Source organism: Spea bombifrons, chromosome 10 (genome assembly GCF_027358695.1).
Source record: "Spea bombifrons isolate aSpeBom1 chromosome 10, aSpeBom1.2.pri, whole genome shotgun sequence".
In the NCBI taxonomy this organism is placed as follows: domain Eukaryota; kingdom Metazoa; phylum Chordata; class Amphibia; order Anura; family Pelobatidae; genus Spea; species Spea bombifrons.
In genome coordinates, this window is record NC_071096.1 from 23,040,208 (window position 1) to 23,054,277 (window position 14,070).

Below are 14,070 nucleotides of genomic sequence, written 5' to 3' on the forward strand. Positions count from 1 at the left end.
CCAAATATGGGACATGGGGGCACTAGGATCAGATGTCTAAATGGCCAAAAAATATACACCTCACAAAGGCGGCCTTTTACCTCCCAAATAACCCAACAAACCCATGCATGTGGGGTATCACTGCGCTCAGGAGATGTTACTGAACACATATTGGGGTGTTGTTTGACAGGGACATATACCAGGAGCGATAAATTTATACCTGAAGTACAACGTGTGTGAAAAAAATACAAAAAAATGTACTACCATAAAGTTTCACAAAGGCTGGTGGTAAAATTAGTGCATGGAAAGGGTTAAATTACCAGCATTTGAAATACCTTGGGGTGTCTAGTTTTTTAAAATATATGACTTGATGGGGTAAATTGCATTGGCCGGCTTCAAAGATACCCGAAATGGCACATGGGAGGAAGAATTACCAGATTTGGAAAAAAAGGTTTTGAAATAGCAAATACCTGTACTTATTGCCCCATAACGTGCAAAAAAAAAAACATAAAAACATTGGGTATTTCTAAACTCAGGACAAATAGTAGAATCTATTTAGCAGGTTTTTTCATTCGTTTTTGCAGATGAGTAAAAGTTTTTTGTTTAAAAAGTGAGAAAAAGTAATTTTTTTAACAAAAAATCCCCATATTTTATCATTTTTTTATAGTAAATTAGATGATATGATAAAATTAATGGTATGTAAAGAAAGCCCTGTTTGTCCTGAAAAATAAAATATATAATATGTGTGGGAGCACGAAATGAGAAAGAAGAAAATCACAGCTAAACAGGAACACCGAAAAATGTTAAAATAGCCATTGTCCCACAATATACTACGAGTAATAACCCCTATTGTCCTTAAGGGGTTAAGTGATAAACTTATTCACACTGCACATTACTGTGAGTTTAGTTGCTGAGCAGTGTGGACACATATTACATTACTGTAGAATACATTGTTGTGTAATGCAAATAAACAAATAATCCTGATTGGGCAGGCAGGAGGATTCATAGACTTTAATGAAAGGGGCGGGACAATAGTCAGTGGGAGTGACGGGGAAGCAGAAACTGTTATGAGTCTCATTGAGTAAACCGATGAATCGGTTCATTTCAATGAATCGCTCGAAATGAACCGATTCACTTTACCGATCCGAACTTCCCGTCACTAGTCGCAGCGATATTACATCTCGTTACTTGACCCTATTATGTTCCCGCCTCCGCAAGAGGCCAAAACGCTTATATTCAAAGAATTTTTGACCGGCCCGGGGGGATGGAGGCAATTTCAAGGTGGTGTGAGTAAATACAGAAATGTTTTTTTAGGTGAACAAATTGCCTCCCCGGATCTCAGTCGAAAAAGATTCGCTACATACTGTAGGTTACACTTTTGTTTTCGCAGGTTATTAATATGATTGCCTTAAGTCATGAATATTTATGACACCGCCTTTAAAGTAGGTGTCCGTGCCTTCTCTGTTTGACGTAGTCTGGCTGCGTCGGAAGTGACGATTTTCGGGTGAAATGGCGGCCGAGCAGGAAGGAGAGTGTTTTACGCTTCCTAACGATGTGCAGTTCGCAGATCGGGGCGGTTTCAGATGCCTACTCTGTGGGGTCAGCATCGCGAATCGTGAGTTTTTTTCTTTAGTTTTTTTTTTTTGCAGTGTTAATGCTTATAGCAATATGGTGTGTTTAACGCTGTTAAATGTGAAGAGATGGTTGCTTATCACTATTAATGCGGTGTATATAACATATATGTTGCATGTGTCTTCATATTTACACATGTTTATATAACAGATGCTTTTGTGTGGTATAACTTATGACAGAAATAGGTGATCGCCCTTGAAAGTGCAACTACTTTTTCTGTGCTCTATTTGTTGCATACCTGTTGGGCACAGGTGGGGTATTTGCACTATTTGTTTGTTCAGGCACTTGACCTTATACGGTTCTTTATAACTATTTATGTGCCACTCATGTTGTTCAGTATTGTACAATAGAAACCTCTATCTGTGCAGGCCCCATCTACAGGTGCCAGCACCTGGCATGAGACAGTTATGGAAATAAGGAGGGACTTGGTGGCCTAATTGTTTTAATTCCTTCATGGCCAGTTTTTTTTTATTTTAATAATGTTTCCGCCAAATGACCAGAACTGTTTTTGTGGTTTTGCAATGTCTTTATTCAACTGTGATTGCCCACTAACTCATTTAGTGCACCCCCTGCACCTTTTTTATATATTTTTTTTTTCAGCACAAGTAGGAATTTCTTTTGAAATAAGTATATAAACCATCGTTTAGTATGAAAATTATCTAAAAAGGTGGGGGTAAAAAGTCAAAATGTTCATAGTTTTCACCATATATAACCAGTGAAAATGGAATAAAACAAAATAAAAAAGAAAACCTCCAAAAATGTATTTAGGTATTTGACCTGTGTTTGGAAACCCCTCATATGCCTGGTATTTTCATTTATTTTGGTACTTACAGAGTTAAAAAGGAATGATGCACATCGCTGTTTCTAAACAAGAATTTTTTTTTTTTTTTTTTTTTTTTTTTTTTTAAACGTGGTATGCTGGGTGTTGTGCCCCGAAAAAGAATAACTGCTGAACAAGTATAGATTTATTTTTATTTTTTTTGAAAGTCGGCATCCCAGAGTATTTTACCAGGGGCATTTTAACGCTTTTTATTTAACCATTTTAGCTCCAATCTGTCCTAAAAATTGTAGTAAAATTTCACTTTTCATGTTTAACAAACCCATTCTATCCAAACACAATATTATAGGACATTTCTTTCCCTGGGTACATGAAATTACTAAAACAACTTGTGATTTGTATTCAGACCCCCCACTTTGCAGTTTCACCATGTTTCATTTGTGTTCAGTAACCCCCGCCCCCCCCATACAGCAATACCCCACATGCATAGATAAGTCATGTTTCTCAGACATTGTGAAGTCAAAAACTGGAACATGCCCATTTCAGTTTTCAAACATGGAATTTTGACAAATTGTTTTACTGGGCCCATGTCCCATTTGAGGCACAGAAAATGGTTTTTAGATATCAATTTAACCCATAACTATATATTCTCTGAAAGCAGGGGGTAGCTGATGGCATAAGGGGGGTAACACTATGATCGTGTTGGTGGATACTTATAGATATGTTGGATGTTATGTTACAGTACTATATAGTGTTAGGGATGATATCAGATTACTTGTAAGTGATAGTTTAGGCCAATAACATTGGTCACGGAAACAAATCCATAATCCGTGACCTAAAATGTCACTGACATAATTATTACTTGATCGCTTGTATTCTTTTTATTATTATTCCCTTAGATGACCTCTCTCTAGGGCAGGGTCAACCTGATGTTCTGATAATCAGCCCACCTTTGAAATGCTGCAGATCCATAACTCATAGCAATTGACCTGGAAGCACCCCTGTCACTTTAACTTGTTTAAGTGCTGGTTCTCCATAGGAGCACAGCATTGACTGTTATTTTGAATACTAACCCCTGCAATATTGTCATACACAGTCGCTGTTAATGGAGGGATCGGGCAGCAGGGGAGGGTTGGGGTTTAGTTTCCACACTGGAGACTGAAGAAACATTTAACCCTGTCCCTAAAGCAGCTGGGACACCTGGACAGAAATGGAGTATTGTTTTCTAATATTTATCAACATCTTAAATGACAGGTCCCAGCCTTTGTGACCACTTGCGTGGCCGACGACACATTCGGCTATGTGAGGAAAGAGAGAAGCGCCAACAGCAACAGGAGCATAGCGTGTATGTTAGTGGCTTTCCTCGTGGCACTACAGAGGAGCAGCTAAAGGATCTGTTCCAGGACATCTCTCCAGTCAAGGGTATTTTGATGGACAAAGATCATGTAAGAATACACGCCTTCTGCTCCATAATGTGTTCCTTGTGGTACTGATGTGATGTGAATGATACCCACTTTACTGTCTGTTGCTCCCCTTTCTTTCTTTGTCAAATCTCCATACACAGAGCAGAGAGGTTGGGTGGGTGGCTTGTTTAAAAAATTATATTGAAATAATAAAAATTGGTTTGTCTGCTCTTTTCCTAGCATTTCTAGCCAGTTGGATGACTGACAACCCATCGATATATGTGAGGAAAGAAGCAGGAGCTAACAATAGTGTTTTAAATACATGAATTTCAGTCCTGAACAACGTTAATAGCAGTGTTCCCTCTAAGCTATGCGCACACATATACCATTTCTATATGCAATGCGTATTTTTGTAATCACTTGTGAATCACTTGATTTATTGCCTCACCACTGTATTCATAAACAATCTGTTTTGCTCTTATATTTTAGTATTTGCAGCCCTAATAATTTGTGTGGAAATGCTAAACTAGAGAGAAGATAATTACAGCTAAACATGAGCACTGTAAAAAAAAAATGCAGCCTTCTACAGCTTGTACGAAGGGTACAAACAGGAAAAAAAGACCAGTCCTTAAGGGGTTAAAGGGGGAAACTCCAGCCATCAACACACTAAAATATGGCTCACTGTCAAAGTGTAAAGTTAAAGAAAAGTATAGTTAAAATACCATTGGCTAACAGTTTAATTGCGAGCTTTCGAGACCAAGTTGTTGGGTCTCTTCCTCAGGCATTAATGAAGCTAACACAGTTGTTGCAACAGTAAAACCTAAGCAATTCAAATAATTCAAGCTCAGCAGGGCAGCTGCTTTTGCAAACTTTTGAAAAGGACTGGTACAATTCAGTGCCAAATTAAGTTTGGCTAGCAATCACAAGGGCAGCAGTGTTTCATGTGCTCTGTTAGGTCCTATCCAAAGCTATTGCACCACTGCCAGCCCTTTCCTGAGTGAGAGATGTTCTGCTTTTCCACAAATCTCTTACATGTCAGACAATTGAATTTTTATGAGCATTTTTTGTCATGATGTAAAAGGGACTGGTCAAGTATAATATAGTTACTGGTTTCTGTAGGGTTTTTATGCCATTGTGGAATTTGAGAACAAGGATGGAGTGAACCTGTGCTTGACAGAGACTGTGCTCAAACTAGGGAAGAAGCGCCTGAAAGTTAAACGACGCAATAAAAAAGAGTTCCAAAGGAAGGAAAGAGTTTGTTCTGAAGACCTGCAGCCCCCTGATCCTGAAGCACTGTGTAAGGAACTGATGCAATGCACTGATGTAAGTGAAATATGTTTCAGGTTGGTTTTGGGATAAGGTTGCATTCAAAGACTTAAAATATTCAGTTAATAAAAATCCATGAGTGGCACATGGTTTTTTTCTTAAAGTGAGAGTTTATGTTTAACCTTTAGGATTTGTTGAATGGTAGTGTCAATATGAAGAGTATAGTAACTATCTACAGGACATTTGGAAGAGGCCCATGTGATATTTGCGTTGCAGGTGGAGGATCAAATCAAGTGTGTGACTTCCCTTTGTTCCCCCTCTCAATACGAGAATCATCTGCGAGAGCTTCTTCTATCTCTGCTGCAAGAAACATTTACAGAGTTCTTTCCAGGTGACTAGAGTTGTGTGTGTGAATGCCAATGTAATCGTAACTGCATCCCACTATAGGGTTTTTTTTTTATTATTTTTTATTTTTATCCTTTCACCAGGGTGCCGGCTGCTCCCGTTTGGGTCCTCTATGAATGGTTTTGAAATCAGTGGTTGTGACTTGGATTTGTACTTAGAACTGGGAGAGCATGATGGTGGTGAGCAAGGAAATGTGGAAAGAGAAAGTGTACATGTTGAAAGGATAGAGCAAATTAAAGCATCGGGACAAAATAAAACTGACTACAAAGAAGAGGTTGAAAATGAGGTAAGGATGACTTCAGTATTCAGACCAGAGAGACTTAATGCTGTGAAAGTTAGACTAAACATGAAATATGATGGTTAGATTAGGTAACGGCATCCTTGAACAGTCGTGTCAACTACCCCTTCTGAGGCCACTGCTGGACATCTGATAGGGTTGGGTTCTCCATTCCGGGTGCATATTTTAGAAACGAGTGAGAATTTTGGCATTGTGGTGCAGTGTAATGCTTCCCTTGTAGTTTGACAACGTAAGATACAACTGTGTCTGAAGCAGCATTACAAAGTCCCATAAATATCTGAAGGATCCTATTATTCTGTGTAAAGTATCATTCTTTGTAGGATATTGGTCCTGGCCTGTCCTTGAAGGGGCTTACCTCTGAAAACGTCTTAGAGTTGGTACAGGAAATCCTTCGACGCTGTGTCCCTGGAGTACATGCGGTTCAGAGGGTCCCTTCTGTTCGATGCCCTGTTGTACGCTTCCAGCACAAGGCATCTGGGCTAAGAGGCGATATTACACTCAATAATCGGTTGGCTCTGCGGAACTCCACCTTTTTACGTCTCTGTTCTCACCTGGACCCTCGAGTTCGTTGGCTTGTGTACGCCGTACGGTACTGGGCAAAGGTGCACCAACTTGCAGGTAAGAAATAGCAGAGACCTGAATGAAAAAAGGAATCAACGTCTTACACGTTAGGAAGGAAAGAGGTGAAATGAGAAACAATGGCCCTTGAGTAGGATCCAAGAGGGAGTGCAACAGTTGCACTAGCATTATGTGCGTATGTTATTTTACAGATTGAGTAGAATTTTGGAGAAGCCTTACGCCACCTTATTTGATCTCCAGGTAACCCGTTGGGAGGTGGGCCTCGGCTGAACAATTATGCTCTGACGCTGCTTATTATTTTCTTTCTGCAAACAAGGAGCCCCCCAGTAATTCCCACCCTGAGCAAGTTGAGAGAAGAGGCTGGTAAGTGACCTAACATTTGAAAGACTACTAATAGTCTTAGAGTGAAAGAGTGAAAGAGGAGGTAGTTTTTAGCAAGTTATATATACTTTAAATTAAATGGAAGATAAAGGTTTCATGGGCTCGAAAATGAAGTCTGCAAGAATACCATAGGAACAAGGATAAAAGCATTGCCTGTTGATGCAGCATATGCTTTTTTTATTGATGTTTTCAGTATAAATTGGTAATATTAAAACAAAGAAAAAAGAAACATACAATTTTCCAATATGAAGAGGGAAATTCATATATTCATGGATCTCAATGTACCAATTGTATTATAATAAATTAAAGTATTTACCTTTTCATATACATTATATAATTTCATAGTGATATATTTAGCATTCATACAAGTTTGCAGTAAATGAAACATTCCCAAGATTTAATAGGATATATGGGCAGTCAAGAAGGAGGTAGGAGGAAGAGAAAAATTGCAGCATATTTTTCTTATACCACTATACACACTATTTTTAAAGGAGATCGCCTACCAGGCAGCGGCGGCCAGCAGCAAAAGGAATGTCTGATCACGTGTCCGAACATTCATGTTGCAGCAGTGTACTGGTGCTTGTGCCAAGCTCCTGTACACCTGATCTGTTGACAGTAAGCCAGTGATGTTGGCTTATGTTAATAGGGGAGAGTCTTTCTACAGATATGTTTATTTGTTTATCTGTCATTTTACAGGCTTTTCAATTTTATGTATTGATAGGATTAATTGTTGAAAACAATGAAATATTTATTATAACTATAATTTTGTGGAGAAATGCCACAATAAGTTGAGGTTCATTTGTTGTTTTCTTTTACAGTCTTGTATACAACTGAAACTTCCAAATCGCATTTTTCAATTGGCTGAAGCTCATAATGCATTAAATGTGAAACATTGTTACTTCGATAAATCCACACTCCTATTAAAATACTACTGCTAAGGTCTTTTTTTAAATGTCTCCACAGTAGAGCCCTGCCCGAGACTGCTATTTTATCCCGCTCGCTCCCCCCTTTTTATTTTTTATTTTTTTGTCCGCTCCCGCCACATGTGCGGTGAATCCCGCCCACATCCTTACTTGAACTGCAGATTTCCCGCGCTGTCCCGCAAGGCTGCCTTCACGTTGCCCCCTCACAGCGTCTCTACTGTTGCTCTTCCCAGGAACACAGTGGAGTCACGTGATGTTACGTCACATCATGTGACTCCGCTGTGTTCCTGGGAAGAGCAAGAGTAGGGACTGTGAAGGATCAATGCGAAGGCAGCCTTGCGGGACTGCGCGGGATTACTGGGACCCGCAGGTACAATGTCTGACCGCCTGCAAGACCGCCCGTGTCTGCACTCTCCAATCATTTCTAGGTTTATTTAATTTGTGGGGACGGGGAGTTACTGGACTGGATCAGACGGAAGGATGGGAAGGAGTTTATTTAATTTGCGGATCGGAGGGAAGGAGTTAATACACGCATTTCAGCGGTCTGGCACGTGTTCTCAACTCTGCTTTTTATTTATTATTAATTTAGACTAGTTTCAGCCCTAACGTATGTATTCTGGCGCTTTCCAAAGTGTGGAACGCTAAATGTTTTTTTATTTTAAACTCACCTTTTATATGTAGTCGCTGGGTGGTAACATGTTATGGTAAAAACATGTTATGGTAAAAAAAATGCAAAAATAATAGTGCAGTATGTCATATATATATATATATATATATATATATATATATATATATATATATATATATATATATATTATTTATTTTTACACAGAAATGGTTAGAGGTCCTCCTAGGGACCTCCTGAACATGCCAGTGATGTCACAATGACATCACAGCTCACATAATTTTTTTTGTATTTATATTATTTTAATTTATTTAATATTTTTTTAAATTAACTTTTTTTTTCTGCTTTTCTCTTTCAGGACGGGAGGGGGAGTGAGAGACATGGTTTCTCACTCCCCTCCCTGCGATTCCCCCTGCACCGATCACACTGATCTCTATGCAGGTCCTCACAGACCTGCACAGAGATCGCAGCGTCTCTGTGCCTCATCGGAGGGCAGGATATCTCCGCAGGGGATATCCTGTCCTCCGATGACCTTCCGGGTTACGTCAGCAGTGATGCAACCCGGAAGGGAATGCCCGATAGCGCGTTTGCAACTGCGCGATCGGGCACTTTCAACTGTAACAGCTTACCGGCTTTCATGCCGGAAGCTGTTACGTGAGATCGGGCAGCAGAAAGCCAGCGATGCCGGCTTCTACTGCCAGGGGGTAGTCCAGGCTGTCAAACGACAGCCTAGTCTCCCGTACAGCGGCAGGGATGTGTCCCTGACGCTGCACGAAGGGCTGGACGTACCGGGACGTCCGTAGGGGTTTTTTGGACGTCCCGGTACGTCTATAAGGGGAATGAAGGGGTTAACATAAGTTTACAAAATAAATGTGATTTTACTGCATCCTGGGATTTCCAGACATTTGGTGTGCTACAGCTGCCACCTGCTTCAGAGAAGGGTCTGCCTACCCTATGTTAGGCACAAGCCACAACACTCAGAGCCAGGTAATTTTATGGCTCGGAGCAAGGGAGGAAAAAAACCCAGAGACGTTTAGATGAAGTGCCGCCTTAAGGGCACAGTCGTGTGTTTTTCAGGAGCGCTTTTTTTTTTTTTTTTTTTTTTTTTTTTTTTTTTTAAGGCTCCATTTTAAATTGTGAGTACGTACTCTGTAGGATATATATATATTAGGGCTGCAACTAACGATTATTTTAATAATTGATTAGTTGGCCGATTATTTTTTCGATTAATCGGATAAAAAAATGAAATTTTTTAAAATTTAAAATAATGTAATCAAAAACGTATAATTTACACTTTCATCTCTTTATTGCAATGGCCTCTCTCTATTCACCTTCTTTTACTGACATAATAAAAGCTACAAGAACCCAAACACGGTGTTTCTCAAACTAGGTTTTAATACAAAGTTATTAGTAAATATTAATTCATATGTGAACTATTTTTCATATTTAATAAAAACTATGAGAAAAAAAGCCTTATTTAATTTTTTTATTTACCAAACTGCCCCCGGTTATGCACATCAGACCCCCAGCTTGCCACTCTGCCCCATATATGCCTTATACCTCTTATATGCCAGATTCCACTGTGCCACCTGATATGCCACTGTGCCCCTGATATGCCTTATACTCCTTATATGCCAGTGATATGCAACTGAGCCCCCTGATATACCTTTTACCCCCAGATATGTTTTATGCCCCCCCCGATATGCCTAATATCGAAATGCCTTATACCGCCTATATGCCCTGAAATTCATAATACCCCCCCATACACCACTATAACATACCCATGCACCACTTTGACTCCTCCCCCTCCCATACTCCACTCTGCCTCCTCCCCCCCTCCTATACTCCACTCTGCCTCCTGTCAGCAACGGAGGTTCACAAGACACCAGGGAGCCGGGTAGAGAGGCAGAGTGGTGTATGGGAGGGGGAGGAGCCAGGGTGGTGTATGGGAGGGTGGCTCCCATACACCCCTCTGACTCCCCCCCCTCCCATACACTGCTCTGCCTCTCTACCCGGCTCCGTTCCTGACAGGCACTTTCACTGCAGCTTCATAGAAGCCTCAGCGTAAGTGAAGGGCAGTAACGGAGGCTGTCTGTGCGATGCAGACCCCCACCAGCTGACAGAGAGGATGATTCTGTGTCAGCCGGTGGGGGTCTGTGCGATGCGCACAGACAGCCTCCGTTACTGTTCTTCACTTACGCTGAGGCTTCTATGAAGCTGCAGTGAAAGTGCCTGTCAGCAACGGAGGTTCACAAAGCACCAGGGAGTCGGGAGAGAGACAGAGTGATTTATGGGAAGGGGGAGGAGTCAGAGGGGTGTATGGGAGGGGGAAGAGAGACGGGAGTGAGAGACTGGCCGACAGTGAGGGGAATCCAGGTCCCCTGCAGCGTTGCGGGGGATCTGGATTCTAGTGCTAAAATCTGATCTCTGTTTGAGCTCTGATTATATAAGGAGAGGAGTTTTTCAGAGCATTTGCTCTGAAAAACACCTCTCTTTATAATCGATAAAAATCGATTTGACTAATCGATAATAAAAATCGTTGACAACGATTTTCATTATCGATTTTATCGATTAGTTGTTTCAGCCCTACGCCACACTTTTCTGGTGCGAAAGCTTTTTAACTTTTATATACAGAATATATATATGTTTGCACTTTGTCACTTTGTGGAATAGGGAGTCATTCCATGTGTTTTTTGAGCTTGCACTACCATCACTACTGTTTGCTTTTAGTTTCAGCCCTGATCACTTTGGTTCACTGTCTTATCCCAGTGGCTTACTTCAGTGTATCTAGTTGTTACATAACGTTTTCAGGCAGGTGTATGTCGGCCATTTGTATGAGTTCTCTGTTATCTTGGCCTAATGTTCTAGAGCAGGGCAGTAGGGTAAACAGCAGGCATGGGCTGACCTACGTCCATAAATTGGACAGGCCAAAATTCTTAGACTGAAGAGATTAAATTAAAACATTCTCGCCAAACTTCTAGTCTATCATATGACCACCAAATATGTAAATTTATATATTTTTTTGCTTGTGTGCAGGGATGTTCTACTACCAAAAAAACACAAATCAGTATTTTCATCTCAACATGTTGTTCAAAGTTATACGCTTTTAGGGAGAGTTAATCCCAGGCACATTAATAGTAAGGAATCGTATGATAGCCATTTGTTATGAGTATATTTTTTACTAGCGAAACCTCTTCTCCTTACGGCCACACAAAATACAGATTTTTACATAATTTAACAAACATATAACAAGGAATTATTTAATATCCTATTAACAATCTGTGATCGTAATCCATTAATAAATAATAAATTACCACCCTATTTTAGTCAGACTTCATCGTAAAAACTTTGCAAATATATTGCTAATTTTTTTTGTGACCCCTTCCATTTAAATGGCTAACAAGAAAACCCTACTGAGTACTCAAATACTTAATAACATCTGTGTTTCTCCTCAGTAAATGAAGCTCCTCAGGTGATTGATGACTGGGATTGCAGCTTCCCTTCTGACCCAAACAAAGTTCAAGCCAGTACCAACCAACAAAGTTTATGTAAGTGACTCTTGCCATTTGCTAGTGACACACACACACACACACACACACACACACACACTGTAGCTTGTAGATGTCTTGAATTCAGGTCATATACAGTGTTGATTTGGTAACATATACTTTAGACTTGTCGCTTCCACCAAGCTCTTTAGACAAACACATGTTGTGCCGATAGTTATTAGCCAATGTATATATGAAGTGATAAACTTATTTATACATTCATATTTAATGTTTATCCTTGGATTATAAGTATAGGAGCAGATGGTTATATCGGAGAATACAGAGAGAATCTCGGTAGTTTCCCCAGATCCATGATATTTGAAATAATTTCACTTGGACAGGAATTTAATTTTTTTTTTTTTTATTTCAAAGCAACCTTTAACATTAAATCTGTAAGAAAACATTAGGTACAGGGGAAGTACTTTTTATATTCCAATTATAATTTTAAATTGAAAGCTTTATGTTGGATTGTTCCCCATTTTAAAAAAAAAATATGAAAAACCCTTTTCCTTATTGTAGATTTGCTTCCATTATTTCTCTATTGTGACTACCTTGTCAATTTTCCAGGTTGTCTTCTGTTGGAGTTTTTCTCTTTCATCTGTGCTCTGGACCTGACCTCCGTTATCCTCTGCCCCAGGAATGGCTTAATCTTGCCTCTTCCGTTGTCTCCTCCTCCTTCCTGGTTAAAAGGTTTCCGTTTAGGATTTCTGAATTTACAAGACCCTTTCGAACTGAGTCACAATGTGTGTGCTAATATCAGCTCACGCACAGGTCGCTGCTTCTTAAAACAGTGTGCATTAGCGGCTCAGGCCTGCAGCACCTCTTTCTACCTTAAGCGTTCTATGTCCCGCCCATGGGGCATTGCTTTAATTCTCATTCCTCCATCCCCAGCAGATGAGATGAAACCAAGGGTTGGGTCTAAGATTATGATACCATTAGGTGAAGTTCAACTTGAGGATGTGTGTGCAGCTGTAAGAAAGGTTCTTGTAGATGTTTTGCTGTGCACATGTGATACGTGTGATAAATGCAAAGCCACACTAGACGATAAATGGAGGAAAGGAAATCTGTCAGGAAAAGATATAGCCGTTTCAACAGAGGATGAGCAGACCATGCCATGCACGGTGTCATTCAATGCAGAGCAAGAGGATTCTGAAGACACAAAAGAAAATATTGAGAGAACAAGAAATGGAACACTTGAAAACAAACAAAAAAGAAAAGAAATCTACAATGGTGGGGTCAAAAAGAGACTGAAAACAGAGGAATCCTGTGAAGACCCTAGTGTAAACCAAGAAACATGCAATAAGTTACATACAGAGTCTGTACATCTGTTAAGGGTGTGTGTGTGGCATCGGGTTTGGGAGGGACGGCGCAAAGAGAGGAGACATCTCCAGGTAGGGTCGCTGAAGGGTGCAGCACTTGAGACTGCAGTTTCTTGTGCATTGTTTTCAGGAAAAGGTGAAGTTAAGGGAGAGGAGCCGCTGATTAGAGTGATAGTGAAGGCTCGGTTAACAACTGAGGGCCAAATTCAGTTATCTCTAACTCCTGATAGTGACCCTCATGGCCTTAGCATATCGTTTTTTCAATTTTTAGGGGGATTTCTTCCACGTATAATAAAAGAATTCTTGATAAACTGAGAATAATCGGGATGAATACCTGCTCTTCACCCAAATGTCGACAAAATGATATTGGTATTGTTCGTGGATTTTGTAGGTCTGATCCATGGACAACAGCTTTGTTGTGTTTGTCAATGTATGTATTTATACTACTTAAATATGTATGTAAAAAACTTTTATATGTAAAATCTGCAAGTGAAAATACTTTGAAGTTTTAAGTCTCAGGCGTCTGTGTAAAAAAAATACTTTGTTAATTTTATTGGTTAAAAAAGGTTGTGATATAAAAAACTTTAACAAGCCTGTGCGATCTGCATGTAACCGTGGCAGTGGTCATTGACCTCAGATTTTTACTCATAAATAATAACTTGCTGTTTAGCCGGTTTGTGAGAGAGGGGTTTAGTCCCCAGGCGATGAGCTTATTTGCCGTTTGTATCATCTTTGTTTAATCATTTGTTTTCCTGGCATATAGTGACAGTACAGATGGGGTGGTGTTCTTCCTTAGGGACAAGGATCTGCAATACAAAGAGTTAAACCCTTCCCTAACTCCTCCTTCTTACCCAAACGAGCACACCGGACCAAACACAGCCAGTTCTTCCTTGTCCCTTAGTCAGGGACGGACATGTATTTTGGTGGGGGCACA

General features: G+C 40.1%; 1 protein-coding gene across 1 annotated transcript; it reads left to right on the top strand.

Annotated features, from left to right (window-relative positions):
* The first annotated feature begins 1,443 nt into the window (after nucleotides 1-1,443).
* On the top strand, nucleotides 1,444-13,634 carry TUT1 (terminal uridylyl transferase 1, U6 snRNA-specific). Its single transcript, XM_053448798.1, has 9 exons — nucleotides 1,444-1,594; nucleotides 3,644-3,834; nucleotides 4,912-5,115; nucleotides 5,335-5,449; nucleotides 5,547-5,749; nucleotides 6,082-6,379; nucleotides 6,581-6,703; nucleotides 11,725-11,817; nucleotides 12,385-13,634. The coding sequence occupies exons 1-9, from the start codon at nucleotides 1,489-1,491 to the stop codon at nucleotides 13,449-13,451; spliced, it is 2,400 nt and encodes a 799-aa protein (XP_053304773.1). The 5' UTR covers nucleotides 1,444-1,488; the 3' UTR covers nucleotides 13,452-13,634.
* The last annotated feature ends 436 nt before the right edge of the window (nucleotides 13,635-14,070 follow it).